At 43.7% G+C, this 26,044-nt stretch overlaps 1 protein-coding gene across 3 annotated transcripts in view; it reads right to left on the reverse strand.

The window, feature by feature from the left end:
* The window catches only part of LOC126355074 (nucleoporin Nup37), a 73,237-nt gene that overhangs the window by 14,087 nt on the left and 33,106 nt on the right, over nt 1–26,044 (reverse strand). For all 3 annotated transcript variants that reach the window (XM_050005253.1, XM_050005252.1, XM_050005251.1), the window contains exons 2-4: nt 5,952–6,152; nt 4,870–5,020; nt 3,350–3,569 (exon numbers count right to left, since the gene is read on the reverse strand). In XM_050005253.1, the coding sequence (XP_049861210.1) occupies nt 3,350–3,569; nt 4,870–5,020; nt 5,952–6,137 (557 nt within the window). In that variant the 5' untranslated portion in view covers nt 6,138–6,152. The remainder of the gene's footprint in view (nt 1–3,349; nt 3,570–4,869; nt 5,021–5,951; nt 6,153–26,044) is intronic.

The raw sequence follows: 26,044 nt of genomic DNA on the forward strand, positions 1-26,044 counted from the left end.
CTCAGAAACTAAACAAACCTAAAACACAAATGTTATTAACTTATCCACAAAAACCACAATCTTACAGAAGTTTTAGTCCCATCCAAAGGCCTCACCTTCAGCCCCACACTAAATTCAATCATGCTGGATTTGTCAAAGATCTGCTGTCCTTCTCCAGAGCCCTACAGTGGAACCACTACTTTGCTACCAATTCCAATACTGAACCTTGCCTCTCCCACTTAGTACTGCCATTCAAGTGCGACCCCCCCCTCCTGTTGCCTTCAAGGAATTCCCTGCGTCCTACATGACCTGATCATCCTTCCCCATGTCCATCCCTAAGGACACTACTCTTCCAACAGAAGAAAGAACAGCCATCCACAACCTCAAGAACTTGATTTACTCATCGTCTCTGTGGACAAAGGCTCCACCACTGCCGTGATGAATTGCAGTGACTATCTTACAGAAGGCACCCATCAACTGTGTGAATATTCTGCCTATCAGCTCTGCTATACTGATCCCATCACAGAAATCCAATGTAACCCTGAATCCCTCCTCAAATCCTTAGGTACATGCCAAATCTTATCCCGTAATGCATCTTCCTGCTTGCCAAAATCTATGAAGCCAACAATTCCAGACTCCCCACTGGAGATGGTTACTGCTGTCCCACTGAAAGAATCTCTGATCTTGTCGACCAATACTTCCAATCTACAGCTCTTGGCTTAGCCTATCATATGAAAGATACAAACCGCTTCCTTCACTGACTCTTGATCATCCCGACCCCACTACCACCTGGATCCATACTCATCACTGTTGATGCCATCTCCCTGTACACCAACATTCTCCATGCCCATGGCTGCTATCGAACACTACCTCTTCCAATCTCCTTTTGACTCTGAACCCACTACCTAATTCCTTATTCATCTAATCAATTACATTCTTACAATAAATTACTTCTCCTTTGAGGGAAAGATATATACATAAAAATCTGCTTAATGGCCATCTAGAGGAAATATTCCTAGCCTCCCAAAATCCCTGTCTGGTTCAGGTTCATTAATGATATTTTCATGATATGAATTCAGAACCAAGACACCATCTCTTCAGTCTTCAACACCTTCTCTCCCATTTCTTTCACCCGAACCTCCTCAGTCCAGTGTGCCACCTTCCTAGACACTGGAAATCCAATCTTGTTAACAATCAACAGCGGCCAACAGCTTGCCAGAGTGGTAACATCAGTTGCTGTCAGATCACTGAAGTTAAGCACTGTCAGACTTGGTTAGTACTCAGAGGGTGACTGTCCGGGCCTGCCAAGTGCTGCTGGCAAGTGGGATGTTATCAGAATCTGTGAGGCTAATTTAGGAGCTACTTGATTGACACGAAAGCTGACCACAAGTCCCTCCATATCCTCACCTAGTGTCACCTATCGGCTGAGGATGACACAGTGGTCGGTCCAACATGGTGGTCGGTCCGTACTGTTGGGCCATCCGAGGCCTTTCCAAACAGAGTTTCAACTGTCAATGACATGTCTTCAGTGATGAGAATTCCCTTGTTCAGTGTGTTGAAGATCACACACAGGCCTTCATACATAGGCACTATCCCCCAAACCTAGTCTGAAAATAAATTTTCAACAGCATATTTTCCCATAACCCTAATCCTCCCACCAACCCCAAGAACCAGCTGCAATGGAGCAACTACCACATCACCCAATATCATCTCAGACTGCAGCAACAGAACCATGTCCTCCACGAGGGCTCTAATTATCTACCACGATGCCCAGAAGTGAGGGACATCCTTTCCATCCTCCCTAAAATGGTGTTCCACCACCCACCCAACCTACACATCATCATTGTCCACCCCTATGCCACCCCTACTCCCAACACCTTTCCACAGGGCTCATATCACTATGGAAGACCCAGGTGTAAGACCTGCTCAATCTGCTCACCCAGCACATCCTGCTCTAGCTTTGTCATAGGCTTATCCTGCCCATCAGAGGCAAGCCACATGTAAAAGCATCCATGTCACTTTATGTGGGCAAGAATACCAACCAGCTGTCCACCAGAATGAATGGTCACTGTCAAACTGTGGCCAAGAACAAAGTTCACACCAGTAGGGGAACATGCTACTGAGCACAATACACTCCAATTTAATGGCTGCTTCACAACCCATGCCATCTGGATCCTCCCTCTCAGAACCAGCTTTTCTGAACTACATGGATAGGAGTTAGCTTTGCAACACATCCTTTGTTTTCATTATCTTCCTCGCACCAACCTCTGGTAACCCACTGATCCAGACCCACCACCAATAGCTCCCAATCTTATGTCCTTTTATCTCCTTCCCAAATCCACTCTCGTTTATCATCATCGTGCGCTGCACGAACTCACCGGCTCTGATACCCAGGCGTCGTCTTCCTACCTTAAGTACCTGTTGCACTTTAGACACTGTGTCTTTAGCTGGCACATTTTAGCTGCACAGTTGTACACGTGTGGGGGACAGGGGCATGCACATATGTTTGTATGTGTACTCTAGATCATTAAAGGATTCATGCAAAAGCTAACAATGTTTTCATTATTTTTAATGTGCTTATCAACAATACAACACATCTATTATTTGGTGACTTGTCTCCTTATTCGTAAATTGTATACATTCTGCCAATGCTTTTCTTAAAGTATTTACTGGCCTGTAATTAACTCAACCATTTACTTTAAATTTAGCAAATAAATGATATAGTTTACAAACAATGGAAGGAGTAAAGGTAACCACTTACTACACAGTTGAGGAGTCAACAGGTAAATAAACAAGACAGAAATCATTGCTGAACTTTCTTCGAAGCTAACTACCACAACACACACACTAAATTGTCCGTGCCAACTACACAGTCCTGTTGCTCAGGTCAACTGGGGTATATTGGTTGGAGTGGGTGAGAGGAACAAAGAGGAAGGGTGGTAACAGCTAGGAGGGAGGGGCAGCATGGGAACGGATAAGAATGTAGCACCAGTGAGCCCATCCACTACAGTTAGAGGTAGTTGTGCTTGGCACAGACTGTCATGGAGGACTGAATTGGGAAGAGAATACAGGAAGAGGGAGATAGCAGAGAGAAAAAAGTGGCTTAGATTAACTAAATGAAGTGCAAGATGGACGTGGGACAGACCTAAATATCTTGTGTGTGTGTGTGTGTGTGAGAGAGAGAGAGAGAGAGAGAGAGAGAGAGAGAGAGAGAGAGAGCACTCAGAAATTATTTCAGTCTCATTTATGTGTCTGTGTCTGTTCCCTACTTCCAAATAAAAATTAAAACTGAACATTTAATATCCAATAAAAATTCCTTTCAAATGATGAAATGATAAGTTCTAGGTGTATTTTGTGCTAGATACTAGACCTTGTCTTGGAAATGTCCCACACCACCAATTCCCCACCAGATAAGGCAGCAATGCTCTTGCTGTTGCTAGGAGCCCAGTCAACCATTTGGAGTGGACTGCTGTTGGTGGGGAACGACATGAGTGAACGTCTCAGCTGGATGCTAACGAGATGCACAACATCCCGTGCAAGGCCGACCAGCACATTCTCAGGACAATCGCGATGACACGTTACAGACATAACTGCAGAAGATGAAAATAGCAGCATCAGTGACAATGATATAAACTCAGTAACTGTTCATTTAATCCGCCAAAGCAAAAGTTTGAAACTGACTTTGGTGTAGTTCTAAAACTGAATGAACAATTATAAATCTGGTAATTAGTTTCCTCTGATATTATCTGTTGTTACATTAGTGCACTGACCATATCAGTGAATTTCACACCTTACAATTTAACATAAATTCAGAACTTAAATGTTGCGTATGCAGACAGTGAAAAATTATCAGTTCTTCAATTGCTGAGACAAGAGTTACAATATCAGGGAAGGTGAATCCATAACATCATTGAGAATCCCTGTCTACATAACTTTCTTATCCTAACTGTGTTTCTTGTTTCCGCCAGCCTTTTGTTTCTGGGGTTGAACTATTTCTCCTGTTCCAGCTGCTCATATCTCTCTCCTGCAGCTGATCCTCTTTGAGTAGTTGGTTAGTAGATGCTCCTCTTCTTTCTCTAATCATGTCCACATTTCAAAATTAATTGGTTCAAATGGCTCTGAGCACTATGGGACTTAACATCTATGGTCATCAGTCCCCTAGAACTTAGAACTACTTAAAGCTAACTAACCTAAGGACATCACACAAAATTAATTGCATTCCATGCTAATGCTTGGCAGAAAACAATGACAATAAAAAATAATAATGCTGTAGCACAAGAGGGGACCCTTGGTAGCAGTAAAGGAATTGACAATTAACGGTATCAGAAGCGAAGCATGAGTTCACACTGACAAGTAAGAGGCAGGAAATTGGTATTGACCTTTTCAATCTGGGGCCTGTGCACCTCCCCATCCTAGAAAAGAAACTTTATCATGCACAGTTATTGTATTTAATATAGGTCTGGCTCACCTTAACATTATCCGAGTCCTTATGCTGCGGAATAACCTACATAAGAAAGGCACAGGAGGTGATTGGTCTAAGTGGAAGGTTTTGCCATGTCATGTATTCTTATAAAGTAATTAACTTTCCCTAAATGACATTATATCCTGATAACCAGACTTGTATTTTGATCAAGTATAGTTACAAATTTAATTCTTTTTTTCTTAAAGCTAATGAAAGCATGATCTTTCCTTTCTGTGACTGGCTAAGATTAAGTTCTTTAGATTTGGGGGTCAGTAAAGCTATAATTATTTTGGGCTTTCATTATAATTCTGTTTGTTAAATTTAGTGGTGTTATTGTAAATGTTGTCTCACCGGTGTCTTTGGATTATGTTCGTTCATTTATGTTATTGAAGTTCACTGGAAGAGTACTGAATGAAATAAAAGATTACCTTGGGAATTGAAGTTCAGTGATCCTATGCAGCTGAATGTCTCCTTAACATCCCACATTTTCATGGTGTTGTCATCACTTCCAGAAAATAAGAGCCTTCCTTCAGTGTCAAATGTAATGCAGTTTATGTAATCCCTATGCCCTTCCAGAACCTGTAACAGTGAAAGCATTTCATTGCTGTTATGTACAATATGATTCAACCAAAATGGTGATATATATTCTGGCACAAAAAGGAAAGTATACATTACGATATGTTATGTCACACCAAGGGAAGTAGATTTAAAGCTTTCATGGAAGTGAAGAGCTTATACTTTATAGTTATAAAACAGCATTGTTCACACAATACAACATAAACTTTCTTATGACACACAGATTTGCTGCTGGCATACAATACATCAATATGGGGATTGATACAGTCACATGGCAGTAAAGTATGCACAATGCCTCCCTATACTATAGATCAGACTGTACAGCATGGCAAAATCTTCCACTTAGACCAATCACCACCTGGAAGTCAACAATACTCCATGGTTATGGTGTTACAATTGAACTTCAGCCCAGAGAATCCCATGCATATTTCAGTGGATATAATTCTGAGGAGTGAAATGGCCCCACTGTAGATGTGATGTCCTCATGTTGCAGGTACTTATCCATCTGGCCAATTGTTATGTATAAGGCTCCACATTTGCCAAACCATGTTGTGCCTTTGTGTTGACAGGAAAACATCTATTGGGTTACTGAGCATACAGAACAATATCCTAAAAAATTATCTACATTCTCCTGAGACTGACAGTCCATCAAGGTGCACAAGAGAGCAGAAGTGGAGTTTGGATAGCTTGAGAGAGGTACTGGTAGAAATTATATATAAAAGTAGGCCACGAGTCATGCCTGGATATCTCAGTTGGTTAGATCATCGTCCACAATATGCAAGGACCCAGTTTGACACACAGTTTCAATGTGACAGAAAGTTTCATAACCGTGCACACTAAATTTCAGTAATTTTGAGATTTATTTTTATGGACCAACTTGTACTATTCAAACTTCATGCCTTGTAATGCAAAAATGACATTCACCAGTACTTACTTCAGTAGAATGATTTGAATCAAGGTCACTTGAAAATACACTGACTTTAAAGTCTGAATCTGCACTAGCAAATATTAGGCACTTTGGCAAAACATCAAGGCATGTTTCTGGACTCCAAGCCAATGCATGGGTTCTAATAGTGTGGTGGTATTCTTTGATAGTGACGTACTCCAGCTTCTCTTCCATTTCCTCCTCATCTTCCTGCAAAGTAAATACATAAGTAAACAAAAGGTAACACACTAAGTTGCAGGATACATATATGCAAATTACAACATAAGTACTTGGATATTTTGCTTCAGCGCGTTTCCATAAATTTTATTTTCACTAAACTAAGACAGCGTAGCATTACATTCAGATAAAGAAAGATTTCTGTAAAAATCACAATTATCTAGCTCAAAATGTGCTATTTATTCATAAATTGCTACTTGGTGAATAAAGCACTGAAAGCAGGATTTGAAGTTTATGGAATACTTTTGTCCTGTGTGCATTTTCCATTCCTGCCCATGCTAATGGCTTCTTTTGACCTCTAACACTCTTGAGTAGTGTCAACTATATGAATATATACTAATAAATAGTGGACGGATTGTCCGCTAGAGGTTCTCTTACTGAAATCTAAAATATTGGTCATACATTACGGTTGGAGAGCATTAAACCACTTTTTAATTAAACAACCTTGTGACATATCACTAACAGTTTACTGAAAAGATTAATGATGCAGACACTTGTGATGTCACTGCTGCAACAGAAATGAAATGAGTTGGCAAAGCCACAAGCTTGCTAAAATTAGCCCAGAAAAAGCCCAAAACTCGCAATATTACTGAACCTATAACACATTTTTTCTAAATAATTGAATAATGATTGTAGGTCTCAGAAACAGATACAAATTGCCACGTGTGAAATGCAACTTCTATGTGGGATTTCTTATTTCTTGGTCGTATACGTCACAATTAACTTGTTATTATACATGCAGACCTAAGCAAAATGTTTTATGAGCTTTAGATCTGTTCACTCTATAGTCTGTCAATCTATAAGGAACATGATGTAGACTAGTTTTTATATCATATATTGAGGTTTTAACACATTCTATTCACAAATGGCATGTCAGGAGAAAGACTGGTTGTATTTCTTTGTGTGTGCTGCTGTTAGTCTAATTTTATCTCCGTGGTCTCTGTGACAGTGATAAACAGTGAGCTGAAGAATATTCAGTTTTGTTGTGATTATTAACATGTTCTGTGAGACAGAGAAGCGAGTATGTCATTGTTATTGATATAGGATTTCACAAGGTGGATTTTAGTACAATTAGAGCTAAGATCTTTGCTTTGAGCCAATATGAGCTGATTCAGCAATGTTTTGGCCGTTCTAGTATGTTTGAGTCTTGGCACTTTGTTAAGACCCTTGTGCAATCCATCACTTCATAGTTTGTGGAATGTCTTGACTTTTACAGGTTGTTAATGTAGGTCAATAACAACTGCAAACCAAGCATCCAATATTTAACCCTCTAGCATGTGTACCATTTTTTATAACACGAGTGGGTGCACATCGAACTTTGTACACAATGCAAAGAATAGTGTCTTTATGTCAACAAGGTAAACAGGTACAAGCAAAAGCACAATTTAATCTTACTTTAATCAAACAATGATAAAATAAACTTACATTACACAAGCTAAATCAGTGTTTAATTGAACAATAATAAAATAAACTTTCGTTATATCACTCTGTTGCTGCATTCGGGTGTTACCCTGTCGTAATAACCAACATGAAGCATTAAACAGCACAGTTGCATTTGATTCCAGCCCATGGCTTATTCGATTGCAAATTATATCGTAGACACCTGCCTCATTGTGGGATTGTGCCGCTAGCTCAGAATCCGAGTTATTTTCTTGCACAGATTGTAAACTTTTCCTCACATAACATGCTGTTTATTTTCGATTACTGGTGTTCATTTGGATGACTGACAGCACTACTTAGCACTATGCTAGCTGAAGCAATAATGGAGAAATGGGTACTGACTTGCAGTTGTAAAATAATGGTGGAATTATACAAGACAACGTTATTTACGGTTGGCACATTTTATACACAGGTACAACCACTTGAGTGTTAATTTCCCCTAAGTATAATTTCATTATGTACATTCAACTCAATCTAAGACCACAGCAGAAATGCATAAAATTAGAACTGTAGCTGCAATGTGGCAAATTGGATGACATTAGGCATCATGAGGAAGTACATTTCATCTAAAATATGCCATTTTACAGATCCGCTTCATAAGAAGGGAGACCAAGCAATGAGTGCTACCCTCACAACAGGGAAAGTCTGAGTGACCAGCTTCTTCTCCTCATTCTGTCTCCCCCCCCCCCCCCCCCCCCAAAAAAAAAAAAAAAAAAAATTCCCTTTTGCATCCAATTTCTCATTTCTCCCTGAAGAAGGTATGGTCAGATTTCCAATGATAGGATTAGAATTTTGTGCTTTGATGTCTCTACTGGCAATACTATATATTTCATCTCCTGTGGGCAAGTTCCCAAGAGGATTGAAGTTCAGTGTGCAACAGCCAGTGGCAATTTGTGTTTAGACCCATCCTACCTGTGATTTAGGTACACAAACAATAGTGGATGGTTTGTCTGACCATGGTGCTAAAAGGTTGACAACACAACAAACTAACAAATTAGGTATATGTCATAAAAGAAAAATACTTCATATAGAATCATAGCAAATGACTCAGTCACGATGTGTTATGAAGAATGTACACAAAGGCCATGGGGGGAAAATCCACAGACGAATTTAACATTTCATTTAATATATCCTTACAGAACTTCAATTATACTTACTATGAAACAAATTAGATTAAAGTTTAACAGAAGCAAGGACAAGGGATAGGTAACATTTAGCCCTTAGGTAGGTGTGTGGGGTTGAGGTCCACTTACAGACACCTTAGGTCATTTATGTCCCCATGTACAATACATACTTTAGATGCCTTCATTAATGATAATCTGCACTGTATGGTTTTTGAAATAGTCTTCCAGGTTAGGGGAAATAAATAGCTTCTTTAGAAAACAACAAATGTGAACAATTTTATTGAATACAGTTGAAAATGACAGTAACACAAACGTAATACATAGAATTTATGTTAATATTCCTAATAAAGCTCATTCTAAATCATCAATACTATCTCCACATCTCATGTTTACATGAGGAGGTCAGGGGAGACAAGTAAAAAGACTGGTGTGATGGTAGAATGACATCTATGTAGTGCTGGAATGGGAACAGGAAAGGGGCTGAATGGGTGAGGACAGTGGCTAACAAAGGTTGAGGCCAGGAGGGTTATGGAAACATATGATGTACTGCAAGTGTGCTCCCTGCCGCCGTTGGATAAGCAGCTGCCAGCAGCAAGTCGTATACCTCTAGCTTACTTATTTGTTACATAGTTTAATTCTTAATTTCTTTACGTGTTTTTGGGTACTTGCACTGTTTAATTCATATATTTCGGGCATATTATAGTATTTGAGGGTTGTAGCATTGCGCCTTAGTACCTGAATAGTGTAAATTCGCGTAGTCGTCTGTCTTCTGTTTTTGTTTTGAACAGCCAGTGTCGGTTGGTCACAGCCAGTGTGCTCCCTGCCGCCGTTGGATAAGCAGCTGCCAGCAGCAAGTCGTATACCCCTAGCTTACTTATTTGTTACATAGTTTAATTCTTAATTTCTTTGCGTGTTTTTGGGTATTTGCATTGTTTAATTCATATATTTTGGGCGTATTATAGTATTTGACAGTTGTAGCATCACGCTTTAGTGTTTACTTGCTAGATTCTTACTTAAATTGCATGTGAGTTTTGTACAGGAGGTGTAATTTCGAGTTTTAGTTACTGTAATCATAAATTCACGCAGATTGTACAGGTTAGTTGATACATTCTTTGAGTGTTTCGCTTGCATTATTTAGGCACGGACTCGTGTTTCAGTAACTGTTGTTCAACATCGATTAGAATGGACAGGGACTGCGATTGCTGTGTTCGGATGAGGGCTGAGTTGGCATCCATTCACTCACAGCTGCAAGCGGCGCTGACTTCTGTCACGCAGCTCGAGGTTGTTGCCAATGGGCACCACTGTGGGGAGCCGGACTTGGGTATCATGGGGATGTCAACCTCGTCTCGTCTGTCCCCAGATTGGTCTGCCGCTGTTGTTGCCCCGGTAGCTGCCCGCAGTGGGGCAGGCAGCGAAAGGCGTCCCCGGAGGCTGATCAGAAATCCTCCCCGGTGCGTCTGACAAACCGGTTTCAGGCACTGTCTCTGGCTGAGCCAGATGCGGCTCCCTGCCCTGTTTCAGAGGATCATTCTCAGCCTTCAAGGTCCGGGCAATCGCAGAGGGTGGGCTTATTGGTAGTTGGGAACTCCAATGTTAGGCACGTAATGGGGCCTCTTAGGGATATGGCGGCGAAGGAGGGGAAGAAATCCAGTGTGCACTCCGTGTGCATTCCGGGAGGAGTCATTCCTGATGTGGAAAGGGTCCTTCCGGATGCCATGAAGAGCACAGGGTGCAGCTAGCTGCAGGTAGTGGTACATGTCGGCACTAATGACGTGTGTCGCTTTGGATCTGAGGAAATTCTCTCTGGATTCCAGCAGCTATCTGATTTCGTGAAGGCTGCCGGTCTTGCTTACGAGATGAAGGCAGAGCTCACCATCTGCAGCATCGTCGACACAACCGACTGCGGACCTTTGGTGCAGAGCCGGGTGAAGGGTCTGAATCAGAGGCTCAGACAGTTTTGCGACCGTGTTGGCTGCAGATTCCTTGACTTGCGCCATAGGGTGGTGGGGTTTCGGGTTCCGCTGAATAGGTCAGGAGTTCACTACACTCAGCTGGCGGCTACACGGGTAGCGGAGGCTGTGTGGTGTGGACTGGGCGGTTTTTTAGGGTAGAAGGCCTCGGGAAAGTACGGGTTGGGCTGCAATGTCAAAGGGTGCATGGCAAATACAGGACGTGCTTGGATCATGGAACACTCGGAATTGTAGTTGTAAATTGTTGTAGTTGTGCTGGAAAAGTCCCTGAGGTTCAAACGCTAATAGAAAGCACAGAAGCTGATGTCGTTATAGGTACAGAAAGCTGGCTAAAGCCTGAAATAAGTTCTGCAGAAATTTTTACGAAGTCTCAGATGGTGTTCAGGAAAGATAGATTAGGCAGAATTGGTGGTGGAGTGTTTGTGTCTGTCAGTAGTGGTTTATCTTGTAGTGAAGTCGAAGTAGATACTCAGTGCGAATTGGTATGGGTGGAGGTTATACTTAACAGCCGAATTAAGTTAATAATTGGCTCCTTCTACCGGCCCCCAGTCTCCGACGATACAGTTGCGGAACAGTTCAGAGAAAGTTTGAGTCTCGTAACAAATAAATACCCCACTCATACGTTTATAGTTGGTGGGGACTTCAACCTACCCTCGGTCTGTTGGCAAAAATACTTGTTCAAAACCGGTGGTAGGCAGAAAACATCTTCCGACATTGTCCTAAATGCTTTCTCCGAAAATTATTTCGAGCAGTTAGTCCACGAACCCACGCGAATTGTAAATGGTTGCGAAAACACACTTGACCTCTTAGCCACAAACAATCCAGAGCTGATAGAGAGCATCATGACTGATACAGGGATCAGTGATCACAAGGTCGTTGTAGCTAGGTTCAATACAGTTTCTTCCAAATACATCAAAACAAACGCAAAATAATTTTATTTAAAAAAGCGGATAAAGTGTCACCATAAGCCTTCCTAAAAGACAATCTCCATTCCTTCCGAACTGACTATGCAAATGTAGACGAGATGTGGCTCAAATTCAAAGATATAGTAGCAACAGCAATTGAGAGATTCATACCTCATAAATTGGTAAGAGATGGAACGGATCCCTCGTGGTACACAAAAAAGGTCCGAACGCTGTTGCAGAGGCAACGGAAAAAGCATGCAAAGTTCAGAAGAACGCGAAATCCCGAAGATTGGCTAAAATTTACAGACGCGCAAAATTTGGCACGGACTTTGATGGGAGATGCCTTTAATAGGTTCCACAACGAAACATTGTCTTGAAATTTGGTAGAAAATCCGAAGAAGTTCTGGTCGTATGTAAAGTACACAAGCGGAAAAACGCAGTCAATACCTTCGCTGCGCAGTGCCGATGGTACTGTTACCGACGACTGTGCCGCTAAAGCGGAGTTATTGAACGCAGTTTTCCGAAATTCCTTCACCAGGGAAGACGAATGGAATATCCCAGAATTTGAAACACAAACATCTGCTAGCATGAGTTTCTTAGAAGTAGATACCTTAGGGGTTGCGAAGCAACTCAAATCGCTTGATACGGGCAAGTCTTCAAGTCCAGATTGTATACCGATTAGGTTCCTTTCAGAGTACGCTAATACAATAGCTCCCTACTTAGCACTCATATACAACCGCTCGCTCACCAATAGATCTGTACCTACAGATTGGAAAATTGCGCAGGTCGCACCAGTGTTTAAGCAGGGTAGTAGGAGTAATCCATCTAACTACAGACCTATATCATTGACGTCGGTTTGCAGTAGGGTTTTGGAGCATATACTGTATTCAAACATTATGAATCACCTCGAAGGGAACGATCTATTGACACGTAATCAGCACGGCTTCAGAAAACATCGCTCTTGCGCAACGCAGCTAGCTCTTTATTCGCACGAAGTAATGGGGATCTCAAGTTGATTCCGTATTTCTAGATTCCCGGAAAGCTTTTGACACCGTTCCTCAAAAGCGACTTCTAATCAAGCTGCGGACCTATGGGGTATCGTCTCAGTTGTGCGACTGGATTCGTGATTTCCTGTCAGGAAGGTCGCAGTTCGTAGTAATAGACGGCAAATCATCGAGTAAAACTGAAGTGATATCAGGTGTTCCCCAGGGAAGCGTCCTGGGACCTCTGCTGTTCCTAATCCATATAAATGACCTGGGTGACAATCTGAGCAGTTCTCTTAGGTTGTTCGCAGATGATGTTGAAATTTACCGTCTAGTAAGGTCATCCGAAGACCAGTATCAGTTGCAAAGCGATTTAGAAAAGATTGCTGTATGGTGTGGCAGGTGGCACTTGACGCTAAATAACGAAAAGTGTGAGGTGATCCACATGAGTTCCAAAAGAAATCCGTTGGAATTCGATTACTCGATAAATAGTACAATTCTCAAGGCTGTCAATTCAACTAAGTATCTGGGTGTTAAAATTACGAACAACTTCAGTTAGAAGGACCACATAGATAATATTGTGGGGAAGGCGAGCCAAAGGCTCCGTTTCACTGGCAGGACACTTAGAAGATGCAACAAGTCCACTAAAGACACAGCTTACACTACACTCGTTCGTCCTCTGTTAGAATATTGCTGCGCGGTGTGGGATCCTTACCAGGTGGGACTGACGGAGGACATCGAAAGGGTGCAAAAAAGGGCAGCTCATTTTGTATTATCATATAATAGGGGAGAGAGTGTGGCAGATATGATACGCGAGTTGGGATGAAAGTCATTACAGCAAAGACGTTTTTCGTCGCGGCGAGACCTTTTTACGAAATTTCAGTCACCAACTTTCTCTTCCGAATGCGAAAATATTTTGTTGAGCCCAACCTACATAGGTAGGAATGATCATCAAAATAAAATAAGAGAAATCAGAGCTCGAACAGAAAGGTTTAGGTGTTCGTTTTTCCCGCGCGCTGTTCGGGAGTGGAATAGTAGAGACGTAGTATGATTGTGGTTCGATGAACCCTCTGCCAGGCACTTAAATGTGAATTGCAGAGTAGTCATGCAGATGTAGAAGCAAAGTTCCCATCTGCGCGATTCAGAAAAGCTGATGGTGGTGGGAAAGATCTACGTGGCACAGGCTGTGAAGCAGTCACTGAAATGAAGATGCAACAAGTTTGTCGATGGCCATTCATACGGACAGACGGCCTGTTGGTTGTCATGCCTACATAGATTGCTGCACAGTGGTTGCAGCTTAGCTTGTAGATCACTTGACTGGTTTCGCAGGTAGCCCTGCCTTTGATGGGATAGGTGATGCTTGTCACCAGACTGGAGTAGATGGTGGTGGTGGTGGTGGTGGTGGGAGGATGTATGGGAGAGATCTTGCATCTAGGTCTATTACAGGAGTATGAGCCAGGAGGTAAGGGGTTGGAAGCAGGGTTTGTGTAAGGAGGGACAAGTATATTTTGTAGATTCGGTGGACAGCAGAATGCCATGTGAGTGGTGTGGGAAGGATAGTGGGCAGGACATTTCCCATTACAGAGCACAATGATAGGTAGTCGAAACACTGGCAGAGAATGTAATTCAGTTGCTCCAGTTCTGGCTGGTACTAAGTTATAAGGCATATGCTTGTCTGTGGCTGGTCGGTAGGCTTGGAGAGGTTATGGGAGACTTGAAAGATAAGACACGGAAGATTTGTTTTTGTACACGGTTGGGAGAATAATTATGGTCTGTGAAAGCTTCAGTGAGACCCTCAGTATATTTTGAGGGGGACTGCTCATCACTGCAGATGCAACGACCATGGGTGGCTAGGCTGTATGGAAGGAATGGGTAGGTATGGAACGGGTGGCAGCTATTGAAGTGGAGGTATTGCTGGTGGTTAGTAGGTTTGAATGGACAGAGGTACAGAGTGGCCATCTCTGAGGTGGAGGTCAACATCTAGGACGGTGCCTTGTGTTGAGTAGCACCAGGTGAGGCAAAGGGGGGACATGTTATTGAGGGTCTGGAGGAATGTAGATAGGATGTCCTCACCCTCGATCCAGATCGCAAAGATGTCATCAATGAGTCCGAACCAGATGAGGGGTTTAGGATTCTGGGTTTTTAGGAAGGATTTTTCTAGATGGCCCATGAATAGGTTGGCATAGAATGGTGCCGCGCAGGTGCCCATAGCCATATCCCGAATTTGTTTGTAGGTAATAGCTTCAAGGAGAAGTAATTGTGGGTGAGGATGTAGTTGGTCATGCCGACTAAAAGGAGGTTGTTGGTTTGGAAGCTGTTGGGTTTGGAAAGGTAGTGTTCAATAGCGGTAAGGCCATGGACATTAGGAATGTAGTGTAAAGGGAGGTGGCATCAATAGGGACAAGCAGGGCACCGTGTGGTAAAGGAACAGGAACTGTGGAGAGTCAGTGGAGAAAATGGTTGGTATCTTTCATATAGGAGGGTAGGTTCTGGGTTGTAGGTTGAAGTGTTGGTCTACAAGAGCAGAGATTCTCTCAGTGGAGGCTCAGTAGCCAGCCACAATGGGGCATCCTGGGTGGTTAGGTTTATGGATTTTAGGAAGCATGTAGAAGGTAGGACTGCGGGGAGTGGTAAGGGTGAGCAGAGAGATGGACTCTGGGGGGAGGTTCTGGGATGGGCCTAAGGATTGGAGAAGTGACTAGAGATCCTGCTGGATTTCTGGAATGGGGTCAATGTGGCAAGGTTTGTAGGCAGAAGTATCTGACAGCTGGCGGAGTCCTTCTGCCACATAGTCCTTGCGGTTCAAAACAACAGTGGTGGAGCCTTTGTCTGCTGGTAGAATTATAAAGGCAGGATCGGTTTTCAGATGGTGGACTGCGGTTCTTTCTGCTGATGTAAGGTTAGTTTGCATGTTGAGGGGTTTGGAGAATGATGGTGAGGCAAGGTTCAAGGCTAAGAAATGCTGGAAAGTTAGAAGGGGATGATTTGGGGGCAGTGGTGGTGGATCACGATTGGATGGACGAGTGAACTGAGTTAGGCAGGGTTTAATATTGGTCTTTGGTGGAGGCTGATTGGTAGGGTTGGTAGCGAAAAAGTGTTTGCATTGTAGGGACCGGGAGAAGGAGAGAAGGTCTTTAACAAGTCCTGCATGACTGAATATGGGAGTGGTGGTAAAGGTGAGGTCTTTGAAGAGGACTGGTATTTCTGTGGGCCTAAGACGTATAGAGGAAATGTTCATGACTGTGTTACGTGTCTGTTTAGGTTCTGGATTCTGTGTGATGGTGGGAGGGAGTTTTGGGGCGTGGGATAAATGTGGTAGGTCTGCGAGACAGGATTTGTCAGCTATGAGGGGATGTGTGGGAGGTTTGGAGGTTGTTTTAGAGGTGGCGGACAGTGGTACTCGAAGGTGGCAGTAGGAAGTGAGCAGGATGGAGAGCTTTATGAGGTGGCATATTGCAGGGCAAGAGTTTCAATGTGTGTTATGTTCCAGGAATTTGGGATTACATAGCAGGAGAATTTTGCGATGGAGAGAAGGTACAGGAAGGAGGTTTGGGCTTGGTTGATATAGTTTTGAGGGACTATGTTGGTGAGGGATAAGAATTGGAGGAATCCCAATCCAACAAGTCACTTTCCTAGATGCTGACCTCCACACCTCACAACACTGTAATAGATCTAGATGCAAGACCTGTCCCATACATCCTCTGACCAACACCTTCTCCAGTCTGGCCACAATCATCATTTATCCCATCAAAGGCAGGGCTACCTGTGAAACCCATCATATGATCTACAAGCTAAGCTGTAACCACTATACTGCGTTCTACGTAGGTTTGACAACAACAAGCTGTGTGTCCGTATGAGCGGACACTGACAAGCTGTGGCCAAGAAACAAGTGGACCACCCTGTCGTTGAGCATCCTGCCAAACATTATATCCTTCAGTTCAATGACTGCTTCACAGCCTGTGCGATATGGATCTTTCCCACCAACACCAGCTTTTCTGAATTGCGCAGGTGGGAACTTTCTCTGTCACACCTCATACATGCCCGTAACTCTCCTGGTCTCACCTTAATTAGTCACTGTCCTCACCCATCCAGCCCCTTTCCTGTTCCCATTCCAACACGATAGACCCATCACTCCATGATCACACCCAGTCCTTTCCCGCTATTCCCTCCCTACCCCCTCCCCCTCTCCTTTGCCCACCAACTAACCTGCAGCAATTCACTGTCCGCCACCCCTACCATACTATCCCCCACCCCAGCCCCTCCGTAGCCCCACCCAGTTGCCATTCCCATCTTGCACTTATGCTGCTGCTCGTAGTGTGATTTCAGTTGCCTGAGACTGCAGTTGTGTGTGTGAGTTGCATTTGTGTGTGCGTGTGTCTTCTATTGTTGATGAAGGCCTTACTGGCCAAAAGATTTATTTGTGACAATCTTTTTGTAGTGTTTATCTGCAACTCTGTATCTCCACTATATGGTGAGTAGCAACTTCCTTTTTCATAATATTGTTACAAAAGATTTGGAGGATCATTAAACCAGAGGCAAGTAGAAACAATGTGGCAAGCCAACTCAGTTTCAAGATATGACAGAAATAATGTAGGTTAATTCTCACAAAGAAGAAGACAGCAACAAGCCACAATTAATAATGCTATTTATTTAGGTAAACAGCGAGGTAACCGGTTTCAAACTGGCAAGTTCATCATCAGACGGCTGTTCACATGATTTGCAAGATACACTTTACATAATTGTATCTTGCAAATCACGTGAACAGCCGTCAGATGATGAACTTGCCAGTTCAAAACCGGTTACGGCACTATTTACCTAAATAAATAGCAGTGTTAATAGTGGCTGTCTTCTTCTTTGTAAGAATTAACCTACATTAATTGTACACAGCAACAGTCTCACCATATCAGTTTTAGACAAAGTAGCATATGGGAGAAATGATGATACATTGAAATCAATGGGCACAAAATTCTATATTTGCTTCCTCACAGGGACAGCAAACCTTTCACTGATTAACACCATCCCTAGCCATTAGTTAAAAGATGAAATCCCAAAAATTACAAAAATCATTGTGCCATTTTTTATAGGTCCATGACTCAAGGCAGATTTCCTGAGAGACAGCAGAGACGGATGTAAGGAAATACGCTCAATTTCGTAATTTTAGTCCCTCCAGTATTTTCAGAAAGTTTTTAGAATGTATGACACAACAAAATACTGATTCCTTTTTTGTACTTTATTTTTAATTTTATTTTTTCTCCTGTTTTCTGTAATCATGTATGCCTGAGGTACTCAGCCATGGAATGATTCACTACATCCTCAAGAAATGATAACAAAAAGTAAAAGAAGTTTAATAAATTTAAAAAAAATCAAGGATTTTTAATAATACGCATTAAATAACTAACACATTACAGTGAAAGGTTCTAAACTACAGTGAGGAATACTGACGGAATAAAAGGAGTGTGCCAATAGCAAACCTTTTAACATACATTTAAACTTTTGGAGATTATCACCCACATTTGTCCATTCTGCTAGAGGTTTACTAGAATGGAACCTGCAGAACAGTTCACATCTTGTTGAAATAGTTCATGGATGAACTGTGTCCAACAGCACAATATTTCGACAGATGACCATGCCGCCATTATCAGGTGTGCTGATGATCTGACCAATGGGGAGCTACTACTGTACTTTTAGCTGCTCCCCTTCTCCTTCTTATTGCCTGCTCTGTCATCCGTTCATGTTCAGCTTCCCTATCTCCACTCCTCCAACTGACACAGTGCTCCATCCTACATTTGCACCCAGGTGTCCTTGCTGGTGACATCTCTGTTGTTCCCCCATCTGCCCCCAAATCCAGTTTTATGTCTGGTACCTATTTTCTCTTCTTGACCATTCTGTAGTGGGGTCCATGCCTACAGAAGATGTACCAGACATCACAATTCATAAGCAGTTCCCTTACTCGAACGTCATAGATTCCTTAATGAGTGAGTCACAGAAGTCAGAACCTTGGTGTGGTCATAAGCCATTCCATGTAATTATGTCAGGAAATGTTCTGTGACAGCCGACTTGTTAGGCTGCTGCAATCTGCTGTGCCACTTGTGTTTTTGGCAATGATCTTTGAGAGTATGCATCATCTGACCTATGTATATCTTACCACATTGGCAGGTTATCTGATATACCCCTCTGTTGGGGAAGAGGAAACAGTGCCACCTGAAGGAGTGTGCAGGGCTACAGGTGGCAGATAAGGCTACCTGGTGTAGCATCGGGAGGCTGTGGGATGGGGGGGGGGGGAGAGGGAGAAGGATAAAGGCGAACGGAAAGGAGAGGAGCAGAGATGGGGAAAAGATCAGTTGATGCTTTGGCAGAGAGGAGTGCCCAATGAAGGTGGGAGGAGACAGGACATGGGGTGGAGGACAGTAGAGGGTGTGGAAACAGTAGATTACCATAGGTTGAGGCTGAGATGATTTTTGGGGTGTAGAATGTGTTGTAAGGATAACACCCATCAGCACAGTTCAGAAAAGCTGGTGATGGAGGGCAGAATCCAGATGGCCCAGATTGTGAAGCAGCAATGAAATTAAGCATGCTATGTACCACTGCATTTTGTGCCACAGCTTAGCAGTAGCCACTCATCCTGGTGGATAGCTGGTTGATAGTCACACCAATTTTAAAAAGTTGAGCAATGATTGCAGCCGATCTAGTATGCAACATTGCTGCTTTCACAGGTGGTCCAGCCTCCAATGGGACAGGGCTGGAGTAGGAAATGCTGGGTGGGGGATTGGACAAATCTTGCACCTTGGTCTTCCAGATTGATATGATCCCTGTTGCAAGGGGTTGGGATTGGTTGTGGCATTGGGATGGACTAGGATATTGTGGAGGTTAGCTGGGTGAAAGAACACCACTTTAGGGTGTGTGTGAAGGATTATGGGTAGGATGTCCCTCATATCAGGCCATGACGATAGATAATCAAAGCCGTGACAAAGGATGACGTTTAGCTGTTCCATTCTATGGTGGTACTGGGTGACAAAGGGCACTCTTTCGTAGATGGTTCATGGGTTTTGGAGGATTTCAATGTGTGGGGAAATGGCACGGGAAATCTGTTATGGCCTAGGACTGTGGGATAGTCCCCGCCTGTGAAGGCCTTTGTAAGACCTTCAGCAAACTGGGCAAGGGAGCTACTGTAGCTGAAGATACACTATCCACTTCATATGGCTGTATGTGAGGGACTTTTTGATTTGAAAGGGATGGCAGCTGACAAAATGCAGGGCTTATTGATGGTTGATGGGTTTAATGTGGAGGGAGGCATGGATGGAGCCCTCAGAGAGGAGGTGGTCAACATCTAGGAATGCGGAATGCTAGGTTCTACATCTACATCTACATCCATACTCCACAAGCCACCTGACGGTGTGTGGCGGAGGGTACCCTGAGTACCTCTATCGGTTCTCCCTTCTATTCCAGTCTCGTATTGTACGTGGAAAGAAGGATTGTCGGTATGCTTCTGTGTGGGCTCTAATCTCTCTGATTTTATCCTCATGGTCTCTTCGCGAGATATGCGTAGGAGGGAGCAATATACTGCTTGACTCTTCGGTGAAGGTATGTTCTCGAAACTTTAACAAAAGCCCATACCGAGCTACTGAGCGTCTCTCCTGCAGAGTCTTCCACTGGAGTTTATCTATCATCTCCGTAACGCTTTCGCAATTACTAAATGATCCTGTAACGAAGCACGCTGCTCTCCGTTGGATCTTCTCTATCTCTTCTATCAACCCTACCTGGTGCGGATCCCACACTGCTGAGCAGTATTCAAGCATTGGGCGAACAAGCGTACTGTAACCTACTTCCTTTGTTGTCGGATTGCATTTCCTTAGGATTCTTCCAATGAATCTCAGTCTGGCATCTGCTTTACCGACGATCATCTTTATATGATCATTCCATTTTAAATCACTCCTAATGAGTACTCCCAGATAATTTATGGAATTAACTGCTTCCAGTTGCTGACCTGCTATTTTGTAGCTAAATGATAAGGGACCCATCTTTCTATGTATTCGCATCACATTACACTTGTCTACATTGAGATTCAATTGCCATTCCGTGCACCATGCGTCAATTCGCTGCAGATCCTCCTGCATTTCAGTACAATTTTCCATTGTTGCAACCTCTCGATACACCACAGCATCATCTGCTCATTTATGTATATTGTGAATAGCAACGGTCTTATGACACTCCCCTGCGGCACACCTGAAATCACTCTTACTTCGGAAGACTTCTCTCCATTGAGAATGACATGCTGTGTTCTGTTATCTAGGAACTCCTCAATCCAATCACACAATTGATCTGATAGGTTGAGAAGGATTATTTGAAGTGGATGGGAGAGAATGCATTGACATAGTGAAGGAATGAGGACAGGGTGTCTTGGCCCTGAGTCCAGATCATGAAGATATCATCAATGAATCTGAACCAGTTCACAGGTTAGGGGCTTTGGGAGGCTAGGAGGTTTTCATCTAAACAGCCCATAAACATCAGTAAACACTTCCGGGCTGAATTGCCGTGGTCGATCTGTAGAACTTCTTCTCCCTGACATTTCGTTCTCAACTACGGAGAACATCTTCCACGGTGAGTCGACGACTGGCTGCTAGGAGCTGGGGCCGCCACTTATATGGAGATCGTAGAGGGCGCCATTGCACGTCATGTGGCATCGATGTGTAGCTATCTATGGCTATCGTCTGTTCTCTCGATTGCAGGCAATCGATTGTCACATGATGGATGCAACGTCGACCGCCATATTTTGTCCAATTTTAATCCTTCTTCTTTACGATTAAAATTGTATTGATGTTTGTGGATTTCAATTGCCTCTCTATACATATGTGTATAATAATGCGACGTCCTCGCTAGCACGCTTGTCTCACCGAATTTTATTTCGTTATTTCCATCCTTAAAAACATGTTCCGCTACTGCCGATTTGTCAATATGTCCCAAGCGAGAGTTTCTTTTGTGCTCCGTCAAACGTGTATTGATGCTTCGTTTTGTAGTTCCTATGTAAACCCTGCCACAACTACACGGAATTTTATATACCCCTGGGTTGGCTAGGGGATGACGAGCATCTTTTGTTGATCTTAGGCATTCACTAATTTTCTTAGTAGGTCTGAAAATAGTCTCCACCTGAAACTTGGCTAGTACTTTCCCAATGTGATCGCTGATGTTATGGATGAAGGGAAGAAATACTTTTCCAGCTGATGGTTGTTGCTGTCTCCTATTTTTAGGCATTTTTCTACTTGGGTGAAGTGCTCGGTTAATCTCGTTTTTCGTATAACCATTTTTCGCAAAAGCCATTCGTAAATGATTTACTTCGTCTTGTAAGTAGCCTGGTTCATAAATAGTGGATAGGGCGAATAGGGCACAGCCACCTTCAACATGCCTGCCAAAATCCACAAACCCAACAATTCTGGACGTCACATTCAGCTGGCAGTTGTGCTCCGACTGCAAGAATTTCGGCTCTCATTGACAAACACCTTCCACACATTGCCAAAAATCTGGCCTCCCACATAAAAGACACTGACCACTTCATTTACAGACTCTTCGACATCCCCACCCCTGTACCTCCTGGATCCCTACTTCCCTATATATCAAAATCACTCACACACACAGTCTCACTGCTACTGAACACTACCTCTCCCACCATCCTTCTGACTTCAAATGCACAATCTCTTTCCTCATACACTTTGCTAATTGTATCATAACACACAACTACTTTGAAGGGAAGGTATACAAACAAATCTGTGGCACAGCCATGGATTGTACCCTACTATGCCAACCTGTTTATGGGCCATGTAAAGGAAAACTTCCTAACCTCCCTTAACACCAAACCCCTGATTTGGTTCAGATTCATTGATAATATCTCTATGATATGGACTCAGGGACAAGATGCCCTATCCTATTCCTTCACAACGTCAACACCTTCTCTTGCATTCCATTTCACTTGGTCCTTCCCAGTCCAGTAAGCCCTCCTCCTCTCTGAGGACACTATCCACACCTTTGACAACATTAGCCCTGAATGACCAACAGAGCCTGCATTTTGACAGTTGCCATCCCTTCCACACCAAAAAATCCCCCATACAGCCTAGCCACCTGGGGACAATGTATCTGCAGTGACAAAAATTCTCTTCTGAAGGTGTCACAAAGGCTTTCACAAACAGAGACTATCTCTCACACCCAGTCAGCAAACAGATCCCCACACACCCCAAATCTTCTCACCAGCCCAGCACCCAAGAATCAGCTACAAAGGAGCAACTCCCTTGTCAGCCAATACCACCCCAGACTGGAAGAACTGAATCACATGCTTCATCAGGGCTCTGATTCTCTATCATTATGCCCTGGAATGAGGAACATCCTACGCAAGATCCTTCCTACCCCTCTTAAAGTGATGTTCTATCACCCACACAACCTCCGCGACATCCTAGTCCATCCTGAAGTCACTCCCAATCCCAACCAGTGCCACAGTGGTCATAACCCTGTGAAAGAACCAGGTGCAAGACTTGTCCAGTCAACTCACCCAGCATTTTCTATGCCAGTTCTGCTTATGTTACCCCATCAGAGCATGGCCCACCTGTGAATACAGCCATGTCACATACCAGCTCTGCAGCAATCACTGCTCAGTGTTTTACATTGGTTTGATTACCAACCAGCTATCCACTAGAATGAAAGGCCACTGCCACTGCTAAACTGTGGCCAAGGACAGAGTGGACCACCCTATTGCATAACATGCTTCTGAACATAACATGCTTGATTTCAGTGGCTGCTTCACAACCCAGGCCATCTGTATCCTCCGATCCACCACCAATTTCCTGAAATTCACAGACAGTAGTTATCCTTACAACACATTTTACATGGAAACTTTAGCTAGTGTTTCATATACTATTTTAATCAATACCAATTTATGAAGTTGAATGTTTGGTCACAATGGTTTCACTGGTCAGCAGTATATATTGTAATTACTGTAACAAGATTTTGGATTTTTCCTTTTTGTATCAACAGACCCTACCTTCTCTACATTTTAGTGCATGTATTTAGTACAATGGTTGGTAGTGCAAAACCTGCCCTGACTGTTTTTGTAAAATTTGTGTAACTTTGTAAAAAATTATACTTCTCATATTTTGGAAATAAACTTAGTAATCAGGATAATTTATGAGTGGCTGGTTGGTTGGTTTAAAGATTAAAGAGACCAAACTGCAAAGGTCATCAGTCCCTTGTTTCATGAAAACACAGAGCACACTGAAACTATTCACCAGTCAGGCGAAGCACTAAAATAAAAATTCCGGGGGAAGCAAAGCCCCAAGGTCAATGGTAAGACAACACGGAAAACGGAGCACAGCAACAAAAACAACACAGAGAAGAAAGGCAGAAGGAATTAAAACTGTACAGCAGAGGACTGTGGCTGGCTGATCGCGAAATTAATGGGATGAGCCAGCCACTCTGCAACACGTTACAACCTCCAGCCTAAAAGATTAGGGTGGAGTCGAATTACGACACAAAACTAAGTCAAATATACAGCACAAAAGAGTGTGGTGCAAAAAAAATTGCTCGAATAAAATTTAAAACATGATCTGCCATAGAGACATTGTCACCTAAAAGAGATGATAAATCACCCAGGAGATTAAAAGTTCGCCTGAGGGCAGTTAAAAGAGGACATTCCAACAATATATGGGCCACCGTCATGTTTGCATCACAGTGACAATGAGGGGGGTCCTCTCGACGCAGCAGATGACCATGCGTCAGCCAAGAGTGACCAATGCGGAGCCTACACGGAACAACAGAATCCCTGCGAGAGGCTCGCATGGAGGAACCCCACACAGTCGTGGTCTCCTTTACTTGTCGCAGCTTGTTGGGTGCAGACAGAGTGCGCCATTCGTCTCCCCACATCCCAAAGACCCGACGGTGCAAAACCTTTCGGTGATCAGTTGCCGGTAGGCCGATCTCCAGCGTCTGTTTGCGGGCAGCCTCTTTGACTAACTTGTCGGCAAGTTTGTTTCCCGTGATCCCAACTTGCCCCGGGGTCCATATGAACACCACCGAATAATGAGGCTGTTCAAGAGCGTGAATGAACCCCTGGATGGCACCAACAATGGGATGGCATGGGTAGCACTGGTCAAGAGCCTGCAGACTACTGAGCGAGTCACTACAAATGACGAAGGACTCTCCAGTACTGGTACGAATATGCTCAAGGGCACGAAAAATGGCTGTCAGTTCTGCGGTGTAAACACTGCAGCCTTCCGGCAAGGAGCGCTGGTCGACATAGTCCGCATAAGCATAAGCGTACGCCACACGGCCATCAACCATCGAGCCATCGGTATAGATAACCTCCAAGTCATGGTATGCGCCTAGGAGAGCAAGGAATTGGTGGCGCAAGACTGCAGGAGGAACTGAATCTTTTGGCCATCGGGAAAGTTCCAGCCGAAGATGCAACCGATGAATACACCAAGGTGGTATATGAGGGCGGACCTGGAAAGCAGATGGAAGAGGCAACCACTCGAGTTCACAAAGGAGCGACCAAACACGGATTGTATGGCCTGTTCGCGGCCGCCGGTGTGGGATATGGACTGCCGCATTAGCGAAAAGGAGACGGTAGTTAGGGTGACGGGGCAAACAACGGATGTGGGCAGCATAGTTGGCTAACAGTTGTTGATGCCGAATATAAAGTGGAGGAACCCCGGCCTCAGCAAGGAGGCTATTATAAGGGCTGGTGTGGAATGCTCTTGTCGCCTGTCGAACCCCACAGTAGTGAACGGGGTCCAGCAGTTGCAACGCTGAGCCATATGCCACACTCCCATAATCCAGTCGGGACAGCAAGAGGGCTTTGTAGAGCTGCAGCAGCGTATTACGATCTGCACCCCAAGTTGTGTTGCTGAGGCAGCGGAGGGCATTCAGATGCTGCCAGCACTGACGCTTGAGCTGACGAATATGTGGAAGCCAAGTAAGCCGGGCATCAAACAGTAATCCCAGAAAACGGTAAGTGTCAACAACCCTGAGCATGGCATCCTGAAGATAGAGCTCAGGATGGAGGTGGGCAGTTTGGCGCCGACAAAAGTGCATAACACAAGTCTTCGCAGAAGAAAATTGAAACCCATGGGCTAGGGCCCACGCCTGTGCCTTGCGTATGGCTCCCTGCAACCTACGTTCTGCAACACTAATGGTGGAGGAGCTGAAAAAGATGCAGAAATCGTCAGCATATAACGTGGGTGAGACAAACGACCCTACTGCTGCTGCAAGGCCATTAATGGCCACGAGGAAAAGGGGCACACTCAATACAGAGCCCTGAGGAATGCTGTTGTCCTGGATATGAAGTGAACTATGGGATGTGCCAATTAAAACGCGGAATGTCCGAACAGATAAAAAATTCTGAATAAAAATGGGGAGAGAGCCCCGGAGACCCCACCCGTGCAACGTGGCGAGAATATGGTGCCG

This window comes from Schistocerca gregaria, chromosome 3 (assembly GCF_023897955.1).
Source record: "Schistocerca gregaria isolate iqSchGreg1 chromosome 3, iqSchGreg1.2, whole genome shotgun sequence".
In the NCBI taxonomy this organism is placed as follows: domain Eukaryota; kingdom Metazoa; phylum Arthropoda; class Insecta; order Orthoptera; family Acrididae; genus Schistocerca; species Schistocerca gregaria.